Source organism: Psilocybe cubensis, chromosome 9 (genome assembly GCF_017499595.1).
Source record: "Psilocybe cubensis strain MGC-MH-2018 chromosome 9, whole genome shotgun sequence".
In the NCBI taxonomy this organism is placed as follows: domain Eukaryota; kingdom Fungi; phylum Basidiomycota; class Agaricomycetes; order Agaricales; family Agrocybaceae; genus Psilocybe; species Psilocybe cubensis.
The window spans coordinates 1530889-1550150 of record NC_063007.1 but is presented as its reverse complement, the minus strand read 5'-3'; the positions used below and the strand labels follow the sequence as shown (position 1 = coordinate 1550150).

General features: G+C 48.1%; 6 protein-coding genes across 6 annotated transcripts; 4 read left to right on the top strand and 2 right to left on the bottom strand.

The window, feature by feature from the left end:
• Positions 1-1294: 1294 nt before the first annotated feature.
• On the top strand, positions 1295-5088 carry JR316_0009922 (Exocyst complex component SEC5A; the record flags this gene model as incomplete). The annotated part of the gene is made up of 15 exons (XM_047895602.1): positions 1295-1368; positions 1420-1551; positions 1610-1635; positions 1708-1905; positions 1955-2035; positions 2085-2230; positions 2279-2577; positions 2635-2777; positions 2846-3114; positions 3177-3603; positions 3657-4087; positions 4137-4253; positions 4331-4475; positions 4539-4660; positions 4771-5088. 15 exons carry the CDS (start codon positions 1295-1297, stop codon positions 5086-5088), a joined length of 2928 nt encoding a protein of 975 aa, XP_047745321.1.
• Positions 5089-5665: 577 nt separating this feature from the next.
• JR316_0009921 (Glutamate decarboxylase) lies at positions 5666-7986 on the top strand (the record flags this gene model as incomplete). The annotated part of the gene is made up of 13 exons (XM_047895601.1): positions 5666-5684; positions 5756-5978; positions 6038-6162; positions 6226-6424; positions 6478-6647; positions 6699-6929; positions 6992-7025; positions 7079-7226; positions 7284-7448; positions 7501-7542; positions 7593-7635; positions 7708-7782; positions 7838-7986. 13 exons carry the CDS (start codon positions 5666-5668, stop codon positions 7984-7986), a joined length of 1623 nt encoding a protein of 540 aa, XP_047745320.1.
• An 840-nt stretch (positions 7987-8826) lies between these two features.
• JR316_0009920 (putative MFS-type transporter) lies at positions 8827-10949 on the bottom strand (the record flags this gene model as incomplete). Its single annotated transcript, XM_047895600.1, has 13 exons — positions 8827-8988; positions 9044-9133; positions 9195-9227; positions 9284-9482; positions 9546-9703; positions 9757-9807; positions 9867-9885; positions 9946-9973; positions 10053-10113; positions 10172-10242; positions 10509-10587; positions 10640-10751; positions 10810-10949. The coding sequence occupies 13 exons, from the start codon at positions 10947-10949 to the stop codon at positions 8827-8829; spliced, it is 1203 nt and encodes a 400-aa protein (XP_047745319.1).
• Positions 10950-11539: 590 nt separating this feature from the next.
• Positions 11540-14134, top strand: JR316_0009919 (Histone-lysine N-methyltransferase ASHR1; the record flags this gene model as incomplete). The annotated part of the gene is made up of 9 exons (XM_047895599.1): positions 11540-11882; positions 11940-12082; positions 12140-12313; positions 12367-12394; positions 12451-12608; positions 12692-12886; positions 12955-13141; positions 13223-13342; positions 13416-14134. 9 exons carry the CDS (start codon positions 11540-11542, stop codon positions 14132-14134), a joined length of 2067 nt encoding a protein of 688 aa, XP_047745318.1.
• A 529-nt stretch (positions 14135-14663) lies between these two features.
• Positions 14664-17261, bottom strand: JR316_0009918 (uncharacterized protein; the record flags this gene model as incomplete). The annotated part of the gene is made up of 1 exon (XM_047895598.1): positions 14664-17261. One exon carries the CDS (start codon positions 17259-17261, stop codon positions 14664-14666), a length of 2598 nt encoding a protein of 865 aa, XP_047745317.1.
• Positions 17262-18084: 823 nt separating this feature from the next.
• JR316_0009917 (uncharacterized protein) lies at positions 18085-18951 on the top strand (the record flags this gene model as incomplete). Its single annotated transcript, XM_047895597.1, has 1 exon — positions 18085-18951. One exon carries the CDS (start codon positions 18085-18087, stop codon positions 18949-18951), a length of 867 nt encoding a protein of 288 aa, XP_047745316.1.
• Positions 18952-19262: the final 311 nt, after the last annotated feature.

The window sequence follows — 19262 nt, the reverse complement described above, 5'->3', positions numbered from 1 at the left end:
CACTTTGAAGTCAAGGGACAAGATTGTTTTTCTCTCAGAATACCTTTCTGGATAGATCATCAGGCACTCATTTCTCGACGGCTATAATACGTATAGCTATATACGGAGAGCACAATGACGAAATGATTTAGCTTCTGTAATTTACACAGATGGAGACAGAAATCTCAACCTTGACATTTTAACATGACAGATACCAGGCGCTAACCCAGCGCTAACCATTGTTATTAAGGCATATGTGGGATCCTCCTGCACCGCCCAACACTCCGCAGATCTAGGTCCCACCAACCTCGCGGTTTCGAAGAGCTGGTAAACAGCCTCCATCAATATTCGAGTCCTCTCGTCCCTAACTCTTCCCTGATATCGTTGATGAGCGGAACTCATCGTGACTATCCATTTTAGACATTTCCCCGCAGCCATTGTTACTTTTGGGATTGTATTCGGCGATTTTTAACTGTAAGTTTACTCGATTATTTTGGTGGCTGGAGCACGTACGGGACGCTGACAAAATGGGGTCGGTTGGCGCCCGATCATAAAGGCCTGGACTTTGCGAGACTTTGCGTCTGTTTATTGTTTGGCTGCACTAGACTAGAACAAATAACGTCACATTCTTTGTTTGTTAGTTTTGGCACTGCGGATGCACACGATGAGGACGAGTAATCTCATTAACTCAGTCAAAAAATGTTGGGCATTGTCTCCAATTCTTCCCTCTAGTGCCTTACAGTCATATGGTCGTCTCCATCAATGTCGAAAGCCGGAAGTTCTACTCCTAACCTGCCGCATCCCGATTAACGCATAGCTTTGAAGACTACCAGCTGTTACGATATCGTGGATGCAACAATCAATATACTACGCAAAATGGCTTGAGAGAACAATCGCAAGGATGGTTGGTCGGATGGACGTAAATCTCACCATATAAAGTCAGTAAACGTTAGTAGTGTCTGTATGGGTTACATTTTCCTCACTTTCTTCTGTGTTATTAAGGCTTCTCAAATACAGGTACTGTCCCAGACAGTACCAACGCATGGTTGAGAAGCAAAAATACGATATAGTTCTTGGATTCCCTATAATGTTCAGTATCTTCAAGGCTTCACTGGCTCTGGATACGTTGACATGGCTTCTATCCAAGCTGACGTCGTGCGTGTCTCAAATGTAGATGTGGGGAAGGATGCCCTTCGACATTTTGGCACCCCAAACCTTTTGTGACGCAATTTGCGTAATTGTCACCCTAGATTCTCTTTTCCTTCAACCAGCACTATCTCGCCGTTGCAAATCTCTCTCGTCAATATCTGACTGCATGCCTCGCCTCAACTTCAACGTCGACGAGGCCACATTGTTGAAAGCATATAAAATCAGCTCGCTAAACCCAACGTATGCCCATTTATCTATCATTATCATGTTTCAAAGCTCAATTATACGCAGAAAATGGGAAGAGGTTGACCATGACTTCGACGAGAGCATAGCAAATGCCACCACAATGCTCGCGCCATCAGCAGCAGGGAACACCAGCGATAAACAAAGAGAAGATTTGCTGGGCTTAGGTCCTGCCAAGAGGTGGTGGCCACATATATGCGCATATATGCATCTTTCTGAACATTACGTATACGTACAGCGTGAAGGATTTAGATATGGAGACCAGTACGTCAATTTAGGCCGCCACATTACCGCTGACTGGATTAATATGCCCTTTTTATTTCCCAATTTTCTCAGAATCATCTCTTTTGCTCTCCTCGAGAACCTTTTCACCAGCACAGTATCTCGCTTTTGCCCACCCTAACGCTACGTATCATGATCTTTCGCGTGGCGTTGCTCATTTGCAAAAATCCATCGAGTCACGGGAAGAAGCGTTACGAGTACTTGTTGAAGAAGGATTCGATAGATTCGTCGTTGTTAAAGGAGCAGTAGATGGTATGTCATATGATGGCAATACGTCCATTAATGCCAACGCAAGGGATAGGTTTATATGAAGACATGAAGCAAGGTATCTTGTCCCCTGAAACGGAGCATGGAACCCAACCTCTTCGAAACCTGTTGAAAGGTAAGCGAACTGTAAATTTCACATATCTACGCTCCCTTATGATATAAAGACGGTGCACGAAAGGCCAATCAAATATTCCTTCCCGCTCTTGAGACAGTGTCCAAGGCGGATAAATTGCGCACGACGCTGAGTGTGTTCGAACGCTCCAGATTTTTCTTCAACCTCCCGAGTTTTATCATGGAATCTATCGATGCTGTAAGCACAATTTACATTCATTGGAGCTATGTTATATTGCGGCCTCAGGGAAAATTTGATCTAGCTTTGAGAGATTATAAGAAAGGAAAATACCTTCTGGAAAATCGACCGGGCCAACTTCTTCCGATTTCGTCGTCTACAGGCTCTTCCTCTGGCACCAGTTCTTCTGCTTATCCCACTGGAACTGCATCTGAAACCCACCTCAAGCAAATGCAAGCTCAACAAAAAAGGATCTTAAATAAGGTCTGGGCAAGTGTGGAAAAGGCCATGGGTGAGATGCGCAAGGTCTTGATAGTCCAACTACAGGATTCTTCTAGAAGTATCGAAGACCACGAAAGAACGCTAGAGTGAGTGATACTTGGCGCATAGAACGATACTCTAGATGATTAAATTTTGAAATGAAGGACGTTATTGGAGCTTCAGACTGGTGCAATATCGAATGCCGAAGATTTGATATGGACATACTTCGACAATCATCATCTTCACATCATGGACAAGATGAATTCCACCCATAGAACTGGGATGAAGATGATAACAGGCAAGCTGAGTTCACTGGATATTCAACGGCCTGTTATTGACATCGGAATTTCTTCCTACCCTTTGCTTTTTATACAGCCGCACTGCAGGGAATGAAGTCCACTGGGTCAAGTCATGCTGAAAAGACGAGTGCAATAACAAACTCTTTAGTATCGCAACTCAGATTGGCCATGATGAGTCTTGATGCTGGAGATTCAGATAGAGATATTGCCAGATTAGCGAGTCGAAGTGAACCAGTGTGGTCGGCGATTCTGAATCTCGTCAAATCTGTTTCGGAGGTTGTTTCGACTTCTTTGCCCAGCTTCTGGAAAGTTGGTAAAGACTTCCTCGAAGGGCGATTCACAAAGGTGGGCTATCATTTAATGTCAATTCGTGTTGATTTCGTTACGTATATTGACATTTTATGTAGCCTTCAACTGACAAAGCTTCGTCAAGAAGAAGCCCACGTCAATGTCGGACTATGGTGTACGACATCGTTAAACTTTATATATCTCTCATTTCCCAAGCGTTCATGCTTTCCGACGTGGCCGTCATGAGCCGATCTCAATCTTCTCAACTTCTAACGGGTGGACCGGAATCAAAAAATTATCATAGTAAAAATTATCAAGGCGCTGCTCCATATCAATCTCCTGCTATTTTCCCTCATGAGTCAGCCTCCCTTTCAACCGCCTTTTATCTCCAAAACATTTTAGGGGAGGTGGTGGAATGTGCTGGGGATTTGATAGGGTTAGACCTGGACGCACCAGGATCAGCAGAGGTAAAGAATGGGTTGAAGAGCTTAATTGAGAGCTTAAAATGGAGGAGTATCGACTTTCTTGGGAATGAATGGATCAGAGGTGCGTGCACGGTATACCTCATCTTCACGCGAATTCAAGTTGAATCATCACAGACGCAGGTTTATTTTATCACCTCGAAGTTTGGGTCGCTAGTTCCACTACGAATGTCGATTCGAAATCTAAACGCTCCATAATTCCTACTCAGCATTTGGAGCAGTTTGAAAGGTTTCAGCGGTATATGACGACCGCTTCTTACAAAATTGCTTCTACTACCAATAGTGAATTTTTCCCGTCGTCGTCCTCAGCGGCTGCGAAGGCAGCTATATCGCCACTAGGAAGGCAAGCTCAGGCAAAGGTCGTACTCCCACAGATGCTGGTGGGTAAGGTTACCAGAGCCTTTGTGGATGCTTCATACAAGTTCCTGGACGGCCTGATGCTTTTGGCGTCCGATGATGCCCCTGTTGCCCGCGGGGACTTTGAGCAGGTTACTGCAATTGCGGGAAGCGAAATGAGTTTATCCCAGCTGTTCGATCTGAGAGATGGGGTGAGTATGCCTTCCCTTTGAGTAAAGCATGTTTTTGACATGTATCCAGAATATTCGATTGTTGCTGGTTATGGCAAATATGGATTGCTTTAAGAAAGTCTTCATCCCGGGGATGATTATTCAATTGGAAAAAGCTTTCAATGTGTCAATGACAGAAGACCGAGCGGTAAACCTCTTTTGAGCATACTTTTAGATTATAATGCTGAAATGGTCTCCTGATGATTTTTCATTCGAACGCACTAGGCCTTGGGGAATGCCGTAGATCAACAAGATCAGGTTCTTTTTGAGGCATACATTAAGCCAAGGGCTCGTGTAATCAAAGAGGAAATGAGCAAGGCATTGCTTCCGGGAGGAGACATCGATTGGTACAGGACACCTCAACCCGTTGGTAAATATAACTGTCCTCAAGGCCTTATTCTATGTATTCACACGTTGAAACTTACTTTTACAGCGTTGAGGCCGTATGTTTCAGAAATCATGAACTACCTCGTCGAAATACATTCGCAAGTGTGCAATGTCGCGCCGTCCTTGTTAGATAGGGTGGTTATTGCCTTGATTGACGAATTAAACAAGGTGACTTCGAGGTGCATAGGAAAGATCCAACGGTTCGGGACTGGGGGGTTACTGCAAGTACGAGCTAACTGGTATTCTTACACTATCTTTGCGCTGATTCTGGTATTAAGCTCGTGATGGAACTCACGTTTATTCACAAATCTTTGGCCAATTATGGTCGAGACACGAGTGCCGGTAAACGACTCGAGGAAATCTATACCAAGGAGGCCACTCAGGCATACGCTCCATCTGCGAGAGAGGATAAAGATTTTCAAAAGGCGTTTGATGAGATGCAAGAAACACTAGCGAATGCAAGGCGGTCAACGGGTGTTCAATTTTTGTGCTTTAGAAAAATGAAGGAGAAGGAGAAGCTTAAAGAGAGTGACGACAGGGAGCTTTCCAGGAAGGACAAGCATGCGGGAAGGATGCGGGTGCCTAGAAATAAATAACAATCTCAGTTATTCCGAGTGAGCATTTTAACGCAAGCTGCCGCGCGCACCCTAATCTACTTACCGTTCGAACAATCAAAGGTCGAGGCCCTCTTTGAACACCGGTCCCACGAATATCATATCACAATATAAATATCAGCACGGCATCTTTCCTTCTACAAAACAGTTTCGTGCAGTCTGTTAACAGGAGAAGGACGAGGCTTCTGACAAATCGTTTGATGCATTCGCATATAAGTTTCCTTCTTTTTCCTCGCCGTCTGGGACCATGCTACAATTGCTCCTTTCTGATTTTGACCATCTGCTGTTATCACTTGCCCCTGCTTTGCATTTTCTCATCCCCGAATGACCTCAAGCATGTTAAAATTAGCCAAATCTCGACAGAACTGGCTTTTCAAATTGCATGGAAGGATTCCTGACGTTCTGGGGTCTAGGTTCTTGGGGGTTCGGAAACAGTGAGCAAATAGGGGCCGTCTACGTCACTCATCTGACGCGAAAATACTATAAAGCTTTGAAAAGAACACATTCCCTTCACAAAGCTGTCATCGATTGATTGCCCTTTTGTAACTAACTGTATGCCATGTCTCTTTCTCGCCACAGTGAGTTTTCGTTGTCGATGCCTCCTCTTCGGTTTTAATTCCTGGCTAATGTGACATTTGATCTTGTGCAGTTGATGCTGAAAGGTTGATTGAGCAAATCAAGGAGCACCCCCACAAGAAACATTCTTCTGCAGAATCCCGTCGTGGACTACACAGGTCATGGAGGCGCGATGAAGATGCCGCTGACCTCCCAAAATACACGCTACCCAAGCACGGTATCAACTCCAAAGCAGCTTACCAACTCCTTCATGATGAGACGGCCTTGGACGGAAATCCTCTTCTAAACCTTGCATCGTGAGTGAATCGTATCTAATATCCATCAACACAATGATGACGCATTTTGAACTTGTCAGTTTTGTGCACACCTGGATGCCAGAGGACGCTGATAAACTTATCATGGAAAACATCAACAAAAATATCGTTGATATGGATGAATATCCAGCAGCGTCGCTTATCCACAATAGATGTATATCAATGCGTGAGTTTGGCTTCTTATCAGTTTGACATCGATGTCATGATGCTCATGTTATTCTCGTTATAGTGGCCGATCTTTGGAAAGCCCCAAAGGAAGGCAAGGTCATTGGCACTGCTACCGCTGGCTCCTCGGAAGCTATCATGCTCGGTGGGCTTGCGTTGAAGAAAAGATGGCAGGAGGCAAGAAAGGCTGCTGGGAAGGACTATTTCCATCCTAACATTGTGTTTGGGTCAAATGCTCAAGTGGCGCTAGAAAAATTCGCGAGGTATTATTACTTCAATTCTTAGTATTCGCCATATTTAAAACATCCTGTTACAGGTACTTTGATGTCGAAACTAGACTTGTCCCTGTCAAAGAAGAGAATGGATTCGTCATGAACCCACACGATGCCATTCCCTACATCGACGAGAATACCATTGGCGTCATCGTTATTTTAGGAAGCACCTATACCGGCCATTTCGAAGATGTAAAGCTAATGAGTGATTTGTGTGAGTAAATTTACATGTACGAAGAACTTGCTCTCATGGAATCGTTCTCAGTGGACGACCTGGAGAAACGCACTGGATTAGACGTCAAGATACATGTGGATGGGGCGTCGGGCGCTTTCATCGCGCCTTTCGCCTATCCTCATCTGAAGTGGAGTTTTGACGTTCCGCGTGTAGTGTCCATCAATACCTCCGGACACAAATTTGGTCTCGTATACGCCGGGCTTGGCTGGGTTCTGTGGCGGGATGAGAGCTTCCTGCACCGTGATTTAGTGTTTGAGTTGCGTAAGTCAGGTTCCGAAAAGTGTTCAAACTATAATATTGACCCAAGGGATATTATGGTGCAGATTACCTTGGGAGCACGGAATACTCTTTCACTTTGTAAGAAATCGATCTTCATCTATGACTCACTTGTTCATATCCATACATTACAGAAATTTCTCAAAGCCAGCAGCGCCCGTCATCGCCCAAATGTTCAACTTTCTCAACCTGGGATTTGAAGGGTATAAAAAGATTGCATACAAGGACATGAGGAATGCCAGAATGCTATCCCGTGCTCTCGAGAGCACAACTTATTTCAAAGTAATGAAATCAGGTTTACCGCATGTGAGAGCCATTGACCCATCCTGTCTCGTTTAGGTTTTCAGCAATATCCACGTTCCCCGAAATTCGGACAGTGCCCACGTTAGCTCTAATAACAAAGATGACCCCGAGACCTACCATGCAGGCCTCCCCGTTGTCGCTTTCCGGCTATCCGACGAATTCAAACAAAACTATCCTAATGTTCGTCAAGTGTGGATCCAGGTACGGTATTTTCATTTCCTTTTTTAAACAGCATTTAACGTACAATTTCCAGACGTTATTGAGGACTAAAGGGTGGATAGTCCCCAACTACAACGTAAGGTTTGGTAGCTAAACATATGCCAACAAAGCTCACTGGTAGTCCAGGCACCCCTTGGGGCAGAAAACATCGAAATACTACGGATCGTAGGTGGGTAAATTAGGACTGGCCTTAATTTGTTGAATATGCGTTTCTCATCGACTCTCTTTTCCGCCTGTATAGTTCGTGAAACATTGAGCGAAGATTTGATCGAGCGTCTCATCGTCGATATCGTTGCCGTAACTGAGTCTCTTACAAGTATGTTCTTAAAACGTCTTCGGTCTGCCTATTGTGTACTCATAGTCTTTTCCAGCTGAAGAAGGCAACGTTTTTGCTGGCATAACTGCATCTGGCGCTGTAGTCAAGCCTGATCTGGATGAGGCTCGTCCGGACTCGTCTAATTTCAATGATTCAGGCGATGGGGAAGCGCAGGGTCAAACTGGATATTCCCGCCAGTGTTAAGCACAGGTTCAGAACACAACCTATCTCAATCATCAAACTGTACCAAAATGGATTTAAATCTGATGTGGAGTCATAAGTACTTTGTATATAGCTACAATGAAAAGGCAAATCTGATATGACCGGGTTGTACCAGCAGGGAGTCGGAGTAGTAAAGAGTCTCAGAAGGAGGGTGAAAACCTTCCCTGGATATCAGGTAACGTTATTCTAGATTTTTTGTATCTAGAAGGTGACATGTACGTACCCGCAAATACTGTCCTTTCCATTGGAGGAAAGGGACAATGAGCAAGAATAAGCCTGCAACAATCCTAGAATGATTGTATGCGTCAGTTAATTCGTTTCGTATGGGAAAAAGGGCGCATCAAAACACGTACGCGGCTTCACATCCAAATGTCTGTAGCGCGCCATGCTTGCTAGCCCACGGTACCTCGTAGTATGCAACACTGAATCCTGAAATCTGGAGTTGGAATAGGAGAAACTATCTAAGGATTTCGGACATACCTCCAAGCGTTCTGGCCAGATTCAGCAAGCCGCTAATTTCTCCCTGTTGCATTTGTCTCTTTGATCAGCCATTCTCCAGGAGAAAAAGAAGATGGTTGTACTGACATATTCACGAGGGAATGAATCGGAACAATATGCGTCTGTGGAGGATGGCGCATCAGCAATTGGACATATAGAACACTGTGAGCGGGTTCCTTACAGACTGCGACTGTAGTAACGAGCGCAGCAGCCTGAGCGATACCCCAACCAAAGATGATCGCTGGTTTGCTCAGGTGATCTTGCAGCGCTGCTCCTAGGATGACGAATCCGGCGACATAAAAGAATACTCCAATGTAACATGTCCTAGTTCAAAATGTAAGCCGCGGGAAATTGCCAGTAGAGTAGAAGGTGAAGATACCATAGTCGCGTTTCTGCCTCAAACACCCCGTTATTGCGTTTGATTTCACGCCTCATGAACCAATCATTAAGGTATCTTCCCAATAGTTCACCGATGAAGACTGCAACCTATATATAATGCTTTTCAGTGGTAAACATTGCGTATAATGAGGAAATGGCGTACCACTGGTGTAGCATATATTGCAGACACGGTAGTTTGGCTGAAGCCAAATCCAAAAGGCGGTGGAGTCTGGAAGAATACGGTAATAGTGACCTAGTTAACTGACGTTTAGCACGAATCATTCGATTTGGGCTCTAATGTATCAAACAATCACATTGATACCGATGCTGAATCCAAAGACGAACGCCTACAGAAGTAAACGTCAATCACGAGTATCTTCACACTGAAACGTATAGATCGTACCTCAAAGAAAAGAATCAGAAATAGATGTGGTCTCCAAGCAATCTTGAGAATGGCGGTGCAGATGTCTGACCACGGAGGATCTGACCTGGCCTGCCGTACACCCGTTATACCGACGACGTCTTTCACTCTTTGAACTATTGATCCTTTTCGACGGTGAACAGGTGGATGGTCAGCGGAGTAAGCTTTCCGATGATATAAGCTGTAGTTTGGTGAGGACTCTCAATATGATATCAATGAACAGAACTCAAGAAGGATGGCTCACGATTCATCAAGGAAGAGGGCAATCAGTATCAGAACTGCTAAGCCGTATAGGCACCCGACTCCGTATGCCCACCTCCATGTTGTTCGTGCGTCGAGAAAGCCAAAAAGGAATGGTGATAAATGAGGAGACAAAACAACTGCCATTGTCCAATAATTTATCTAAAGTTGCTATGAGAATCGACACTGGTAGAATCAGATATCTATTTACAAACCTTCCGAGCTTGTAGATGGAAAGGGAACAAGTCCGTTATGGTGTATAGCCCCTGTGTCAAGTGATAAAATTAACATCATGGGAATGTATTTTGGAAAAAAGACTACGCACCGTGACCTGAGGACAGGTTCTAATTTTGACCATAGATTCAGGTTAACGAATTAGGAATTAGAGGGGATGGAGTGTTTACCCGAAGAAAGCGGTGAGAGAACGCATGGCTGTAATAATGAAAGTAATAGAAATAAAGTCAACACCCGGGGTGATGAATGAATTATGAGTGAATAAGGTTCGACAGACCTGCGAAAACTTGCAAGGTTGGGGCGAAGGTTGCTCCCGCAAGGAGACCGAGGGCAATAAGCTTTCGTTATCTGTCGTCAGACTCGAAATAAAAATGAACCACTGAGGATAATTCACACCTGTGTCCAGAACAGTGTCGCAAGTCGCCCATACCTTCGCATCAACATCACGAAGAAGATACCACCCCATCCTAAGTGCGGTGGCTTAGAACCAAAGATGACTGGAACGAGCACGAATTAAGTTTACCTACGAGAAATACACTCCAACTTTTTATGGATGGTGGTGTAAGAATCAATCTAAGAAAATGAATTTGCGTGACCCACTTTGAGCTTATGTTGTTGATTACGCCTGGTGTCGTGTGGAATTGCTTTGAAAGTGGAAAGGTCGAAATGATACCTGTCGATTTGATATCCCTTAATAACATACTGCTAAGCTATCTTGAAGAAGAATACACACCAATTCCGTTGTCAAAGTCCGGGATAATAGACGCCAAGATGACAATGAAGAGCTGGAAGTTCTTTTTCCTATCGCTCCACTTATCTTGGAAGTGAGATGGAGTGAAAGATTTAACAGACTATTCGACTGACGTTCTGAGGATCCTCTGGGTCATCCGTTGGTTGAGGCCATAACACATATCTTCCATCTTTTGTCAATTTCAACTTCGCAGCAACTGAATCACCGAGTTCCTTCTTTGCTTCTCTAGGAACAGGGTAAGGTTAAGACTTGAAAAGAATGCATATCTGTGAATAGTACGCACAGGGGATCAAGAATCAATCGACCGGCATGCAGCTCATGGAGAGTGTATATGTCAATCTGATCAGTGAACTCCGAATACTTCTCATCTGATCCAGAAGCAGAAGCTCTGCTCGGGCTGTCGTTCAAATTTTCGTCTTGCATGTTGAGACACAAGAAGAGAAGAGAGTTGGTGGCTACGAGAGAGGAGCACTGGCAGGCCCGGCAAGAGCGTTGGAAGAATGATATGTCGTATTTAAACTCCAGGATAGATATAGTACTGAGCCAACCACGCCCCCCGGATCCCATGGTTCAGCGAGGCTCCAGGTTGACACCACCATTATATATTTGCGCCTGAATCTGGGCCGGTTTCCCTCCACGAGATCCTATTTAGATAAACAGTGAGAAAGTTCTCATTTATGAATTTCCAGGAAATACCAGGTCAAGGGCTGTTGAAATGAACCAAGAAAAGTTGGGCCATGATAGATCGAGCCAACAACCACGGGGTCAGTGAGGACAGGTTGGGGGATCTTGCTCAGATATTAGGGAGATTCGGAGCAATGCAAAGCGACAAAACACACAAGCAGATTAAAGGCATAAGAGATACACTTGCATGGAGCAAAGCATAGAGTTATGCAAAGCAGAGCGTCGGTTTCCGCGCCGCTCGTTCACGCATTCAAACTCCGCAGAAGTCCGCCGATGCGCGACATTCCCTCAGGCGCGTCTGTCTTCCCATTCCAATCTGCGACAATCAAATGTCCGACTTCTCCACTCTCAAGAATAAACGAAGAGCAAAGGAAACGAAATCATTCGTCACTGCAAGCTCGACATCCGTACCCGCAGAAGGCGCAGCATCCCAGTCCCAGGCACACGATGATGGAGCCACTTCGAATTCGCCCGAAGTTGCAATGCAAGTTGATTCGGAAGAAAAGCAACAAGCGAAAAGTCACGATGCAGCGAGTACGAGCGCAATCACGATCACGCCTTTGGACTGCGACGGCCTATACAAGTCGCTACCCCCAACTCTGGAGGTGCGAATGAGCACAGGAGCAACGGGGAATGGGAGAGGCTTGTACAGTAAATATTATCGCAGACCAGGTGAGCCCCTCGTAATTCCTTCTCAATTCACTCATATGAAGTCTATACGAAGTGTAGGTGATGTCTTGCTATCGATCAAACCCCATGTTGCCGCTCTGTCGAACGAGCATCTCGAAGACTATTGCTCAAATTGCTGTGCGCCGAAGACGACCAACCTGCAGAGGTGCACTGGGTGTAAGCTCTTACATTACTGTGACTCGGTGGGTTGACTTTCTTTTTTTCATGTAAGAACAAGTAGCGCTGACAGTGATGGGTAGAAATGTCAAAGCAGCGATTGGTCCTTTCATAGATATGAATGTGCCGCGATTCAAAGATGGTCGGCTACCATGTCATCGGAAAAGTCTGGACAAGCACCTATACCCGGCGACGCGATTAGGTGCCTAGGGAGGATACTCTGGAGAAGAAGAAAGTTGGGAAGCGACAGTATCTGGGTTCGTTTTTCCGTGTTGCACAAAGGAGCGGTACTCATACATATTGTTTGTAGTCGAGAGAAATTGATTCCATGCAATCTCGTGAGTCAATTGCTCAAGTCATTTCCCTTCCTTGACAACTTACCTCCCATGGTCAGACAGGAAATCTATAAGCAAAGATCCCAACTCACAAGACTCGCAAACGTACACTCAACTCGCTCATGCGATCGTGCGTTTCCTCGGTCTCGAGTCACAGGAAGAGCTAGCGGAATACAACCTCAACAATGCCGGGGAGCTAGTGGATCTCATTTCCAGGGTACGTTTCTTTGTTCTCGTATTCGTAATCGTATTCGTATTCGTAACTGTAACGATGCTGACGTCTACTTGCATTCCATCTAGTTCACCACTAATACTTTCACGGTGTCTACCCCGGCACTGGCGCCTTTGGGCGCATGTGTCTCGCCATTGGTAGCACTGATAAACCACTCTTGCGATCCTAACGCAGTGGTTGTATTTCCTCGGGCAAACTCAAGGAGAGAGGACGAACCCCTGATGCAAGTTATCGCCTTGAAACACATTGCACCTGACGAGGAGGTAACATACACCCACCCACTCCCCTGACACCTCTTTATTTTCCAAGTTTCTGAACTCTTTTGGTTTAGGTGTTGACAGCGTATATTGACACCACCCTTCCACGGGAGCATCGACAGAAAATTCTAAATGAGACATATCACTTCACGTGCAGATGCCCTCTGTGCGCTCCACCACCCGCGAATAGTACTCTGGACATGCGAGAAGCGATGTGGTGCCCCAAGAAATGCGGTGGGATGTGTCCGTTACCAACAGAAGGTGCGTGTTCATTACCGCCCCCCTTGAAGTCCGCGTTGATTTTTCTTTCCTTTTCTTTTTTTCTTTTTTTTTTTTTTTCAGAAAACAGTTTGACGAGGTGTAATAGATGTAAAACGCCTGTCAAGGACACGGACGCCGTTCTTGACGCTGTACGCGTTGGCCAGGAGGCGTTGCATAAAGCTGAAGCACTCCAGTTTACCAGTGCGTCTTTCTTTCAATATCACCACGATCTTCAATGATCGCTCATGCTTTTCTTCTTTCTTTTTTTTTACAGATCCAACGAAATCCATTCAGCTGACAACGAAATTGGTTCCTATTTTAGTATCCGTCGGACTCGTACCGGCGGCGTACCCGCTCCTCGCTCTATCCCGACTATGCGCGTCATTGCTCATTTCGCATCTTTCACCCGCCACCAGCGATGTTGAGGAAGTCCTTTCACCCGAACTACAATCCTCTTCCTTCTCCTCCTCCTCCTCCTTACCCGCCGTTCCGATGAACAAACGCACTCCTGAAGAACAACAGGAAGCGCTGGACGACGCAATTCGCGCAGCGACGCGCGCGAGCTCTGGGCTTTCGCTGATTTTGGTAGAGGGACACCCCGTACGCGGGGTCGCGCTGGCTGAGCTTGGAAAGCTTTTGGCGGTGGATGAGCCGTGTCCTGCGGGCGTTGAGCCGGGTTCGCAAGGTGTCTCGTCACCTGGCGCTCCAGCAATCTCTCCATCTCCACCTTCACCCTCACCTTCTCCCACACCGTTGACGATGCAACCCACATCCTACCCACCCTCCGGCCCACCCCGCCTAAAGCTCGCCTACGAAACGCTCGTGCGCGCGCGGGCTGAGCTTCTAGTCGGCTTTGGCAACGGCAAGAATGAGGGCGGGGAGGTTGGGAGGGCTGTTAGGACGATGGCTGTTGATGTTGAGCGGGAGTTGGGGGTTTGGAGGAAGGGGGTTAGGGATGCGCTGGATGGGCGGGGGACTCGGAGGCGTGGTTAATACTGACAATCTGACAATGGAAATGAATGGGGGCGGTAGGTGGTGGTTGGTAGTAGTGTTAGTGTTAGTGTCAGGTTGGTGGTTATGGGATTCTGAGATTTTTTGATGATGTTTCTTGTCGTCGTGTTCGTGTGCATGAAGTGAAAAATAAATGTATTCGTTTTGTGGTAGTTCATCTAGAGCTAAACGATTGTCCAGAGTCCAGAGTCAAAAGTTACAAAGGGTACAGAGAAGAAAAAGGAGAGTGTGTGTGGGTGGTAGGAATATACAATTGACTACGATGTAAATGTGATATGTATGGAATATGTATGGAAGATGGAAGATGGAACATGTAATGAGCGTGCTATGCCAATGTATATCGTGATACAGATGCGATAATATACAGTGTGTGTGTGTGTGTGTGTGTGGATGAAAAAGGCAAAAGGAGGGAAAGGGAAAAAAAGAGCGTGAAGGATCGTACGTACATCATATCATAATTTACATGATAAACATACCAAAGAAAAAAGTATACAATGTGATCCACCCCATCCTAGCCTCGCTCCTGATTATACTGCACCAAAAACCGATTCACAACCAGCACACATTCAAGAACCGTAGGCCACTCATGCGGCACAACCTTATCCACAAACTTCGCCGCAAACTTATCCGTATGCCAGCGCAACAATTCCTTCCTACACAGACTCCTTATCGGAACCTGCAGATTCACTGGACGCGTGGGGTTGGTGTAGAAGTGCCTTACTGCTTCGTCGGTGATGTCGAGGGGCGATGTGACGCGGTGCAGGACGGGCCATTTGATGTGTGTGAGTTGGAGGGTGTGGTTGGGTGTGTGTTTGAGCAGGGATTTCCAGGATTTTTCGTATTGGTCGTAGAAGTTGGCTGCTGTGAGTGGTATGGGTTCTGGTCCTGGTTCTGGTGTGGGTTCTGCTGGCGGAGGAGGGGGAGGAGGAGGGGGGGAAGGAGGAGGAGTTGGTGGGCGCGGGGGGAGGTCTTGCATTGACGCGTCCATATCGACGATGAAGGACGCGTCGCGCATTGGCACGTCGGTATCGTGATGCTCGTAGGTTTGTTGGTGCTGCTGGAAATGTTGCTGTTGATACTGTTGTTGATAGTATTGGTATTGCTGCTGCTGTTGTCGTTCTTGTTGCTGCTGGTGGTAATTAAAGTTTTTATGCTGCTGAGGAGGAGAATGTTGATATTGTTCATGTCCATATTGCGGAGGAGGAGTAGACTGTTGCTGATTATTCCACTGAGCATACTGATTCGCCGCAAACTCCGCCTCCTTGCGCCTGAACGCCTCCTCAGCGTCGCGGATACGCTCCTCCTTCGCAGCCAAATCGCGCTCTCTCTGCGCATTCGCAGCCTGGCGCTCCTGGTCCTCCACAATAAACTGCGCTCTCAAGCGCTCCGCCCACTGCAGCGCGTCCTGTTCCGTCTGGAAACGGAGGTGAATCGCCTCAGCCTGCGCGCGCGCAAACGCGCGCTCGGCCTCCCGACGCGCCTCCTCCGCCTGCGCACGCGCGCTCTCAACATCCCGCCGTGCCCGCTCCGCCTCTGCCCGTGCATGCCCCAGCGTAACCCGCGCGTGCTCGAGCGCCGTACGTGCCAGCTCCCGCGCCTCGCGCGCCATCCTCTCTGCCTCGCGCGCACGTTTCTCAGCGAGCTCTTGTTGGCGCCATCGTGCTGCCTCCTCTGCCTTGCGGAGTATTTCAGCAGCATGCGCTTCTTCTTCTCGACGTCGCCTCTCTGCCTCGAGTTCTTGATCCCATCTAGCTCTAGCTTCTGTTTCTCGCTTGATGCGCTCTTGTTCTGCTGCGAAGCGAAGGGACTCTTCCTCGAGACGCTGCTGCTCACGCCGGGCAGCTTCTGCTTCCTGGCGACGCTGCTCCTCGAGCTTAAGTCTAGCAGCTTCAGCTTCAGCAAGACGGTGCGCCTCTTCGTCACGTCGGCGCTGCTCAAGCTTCGCATTCTCCTCCTGAAGTCGGGCATCTTGCTCGCGTCGGCGCTGCTCAAGCTCCTGAACTCGGGCCTCTCGCTCGCGTCGCTCACGCTCCCGTCTAGCCGCATCCCCCATCTGCGCAGCAATCCGCGCCTCCTCATCCTCTCTCCGCCGTCTCTCAACTCTCTCAGCGTGTTCCTCCTCCACGCGCCGCTCCCTCTCCTTCATAGCAGCAACCTGCGCCGCCTGCTTTGCCATTTGCGCCGCCTGCTTCCTGCGCATGGTATCAAGCCGCGCCTCCTCCTTCTCAGCAGCCTCCCTCTCTTCGCGGAGCCGCTCGCGCTCTAACATCTCAGCGCGCTGCCGCTGCCTCTTCGCGTGCATCGCGTTCTCCAGCGCTCGCACCTCCGCCTCCGCCTGCGTCTCCAGCTCTTTCTCTCTCTGCCTCTTCATATCCCTCTCTCTCTCCCTCTCCCGCTCGCGCGCGCGTGCGCGCACGCGCCTCTGCTCCTCCACGCGCCGCTGCTCAGCAACAACCCTACGCGCTTTCTCCGCCTTCTGATTTGCTCTGTGTTCCTTGGCGGCATCCCCATCCTCATCGACATCGTCGGTGTAAGTATTAATCCGCGCCTCCACGACCTCACGCATGAAATCGAGCTTCTCGAGCTGCGCGAGGAAGATCTGCGTTTCGGGGTTGGGCGCGACTTTGGACTCGCGGGATGTGGCGACGACTTGTTGTTTGAGCTCTGTGAAACCGGGTTGGGAGTCTGCGGCAGCTGGGTCTGGTGCTGATGAAGATGAGGAGGATGGTGGGTGTGGTGCGGCATCCTTCCTGGGAGGCAGCTGCGCGTGTTTGACGCGTCGATTGAACGACGCAGAGTGTTGCACGCGCGTAGGCGTCGCGAACTTGCTCGCATGTCTCCGCGCACGCGGCTCCGAGCGCGCCCCAGCAGCCGCTGCGGTAGGAGTAGAAGGCTGAGAAGATCTTCCGTGACGACGACGTGGTGGCGACGGAGTGAAGGGGGTATCTGGAGGAGGAGGGGGGTGCGGCGTAGGGCCGCTGGGGGTGTTCAAGGCGGCGACGCTACCGGGTGGTGTAGGGCTGAATAGGTTGAGGTTGACGTTGAGTTTGAAGATGCCCGGGGACCAGTTGCCGAATTTGGACTGGGCCTTTTGGGGCGTTGTGAACATGTTCGAGTTCGGGGTAGGGGATAGACGATAGTGATAGGATGTGGGTGTAGGTGGGGAGGAATGAGGGAAAGGGAAAGGGTAAGGGAAAGGGGAGAAGAGGAAATCTTGCTGTAGTTCTTGAGGATGTACTTGTCGCCGTCGTTGTTGTTGTTGTCTTGAGGTGGGGAGAAACCCAAAAGCGAACTGGGACCTTGTATTTATATCAGCGTGCAGTATCCTGAGAAGTTGATGGGCCAAGCCAATTTGATATGTAATGGAGATTACCGGCAGAATTTCCGTTAATGCCTCCGTCCGTACGTGCCTCCATCGCTTTTTGGTTTTTGAACCTTTCCTTTCCTCCACCTATCGTGTTATGCCTGCAGACCTTCACTTCACTTCATACTTTCCATAATCTCCTCGTCGTCGTGTTGGATCTCATCCACGATCGACGCGCCGCGGTATCGAAAATCCAGGGGCATTGTTTTGTGCCCCAGAGTCCAAACTGGGAAAGCCAAAAAAAAAGAAGACAAAGGACGGTGCCTCCGGGTATGATAGTGCCACTCGATATCGGTCATTCGTTCGGTTGCTAGCCAATTTCGTCGATGAGGGGCACACTTTTATATCTGGTTTTTTGAATAATTTTTCTGTTAGGGCCGGGCCACAGGTTGTTTAATAGGAAGGGATAATGGAGAATCCAGTTTTCGAAGACTTACATTGTCGAAAGGTTTCCTCTCGTTCCTCTGGTTTTCTCCCTCGTTCCATCCCCTTCTACGCAAACCGCAGACGAAGACGAAGACGAAATCAAAATCGAAACGAAACGAAAGGACGCCTGATACCAACTCAGATGTCCCAACCGCACCTCCAGGGTGGCACTTCAGCTTCAGGTGCTTCATGTCCTTCCTGCCACCCGACTCCGAGTCCGAGTTCAAAGTCAAGTCCTAACACAGTCCCACATCCCACCGCCAACAACAACAATCCAAAATCCCCACTGGCAAACGACGAAACAGACAAGATGCTCGAGGAGATCACCAACACCAACACCAATAGCAATGCTATTAGTGAGCAGTACGACCGATTCAAGACTCCGTCCCCTAAAACGATCGGTGGCATTCACGCTATGCCACCAAACCCCAACCCCCAGCACCCCCAAAGACCCCGCGATTCCGCGCGTCGTCGCAATCGTGCGCGGTTTAGCTATAGCAGCGACATCGAATTATCCTCCGACGAAGCACTGCACATCCACGAGCTCTCGCGCGAGAACGGGAAATTGCTCTTTGAGTATTTTAATCAGACATATGTGGCCCATGACGAGAAGAAGGGAAGGATTTCGCCTGGGCGGGCGAGGGCTTTTAAGAGGGCGAGGAGGGTGCTTGATTCGCCGTTCCTTGAGAGCTCGGCTTCCGCTTTGTCCTCTTCCTCCTCTTCCTCTTCGTCGTCTTCGGCGTTGGCGGCGGCGGCGGTTTCGTCTATTGTGGTTCAGCGCGAAGGCGAAGATGATACATACCAAGTGGATTATATGCGCGTTGATTTGGAGGGTGATATGCTCGAGGGACCGTCCGCGTCCTCGTCCGCGGCTGCGTCTGCGACTGGTTTAGATGGGTTAGATGGGTTAGCGCAGATGCCGGTGGATAGTGCAGATGCGGATGCGGATATGGATGGGGGTGGTGGTACTTTTCAACTTGATTCATTTGCGAACTCGAACCGGAACTAAGGCTGCTACCACTGCAGCGAGACGAGACAAAACGAGACATTGCGATTTCGTCAAAGATGATATACTGACTTACTGATAATGACAGGGTGCGTAGTCGTACCGAACCGAACTGAATCGGATGTGGTGGAACTTTTGAAAATGAGGTTAGATTTTGTGTGCTGTTGGTTGGATCTTGGATCTTGGAGTGTGTAGAGTTAATCCGGCTTGTATTTGTAGTTATCCTTGTAGTTGCTGTTGTCGCTGTTGGCCAACCAACTCGTATGTACGCGTATAACCTTCAAAACTTCAAAACCGAAACTTCGAAACTGTGT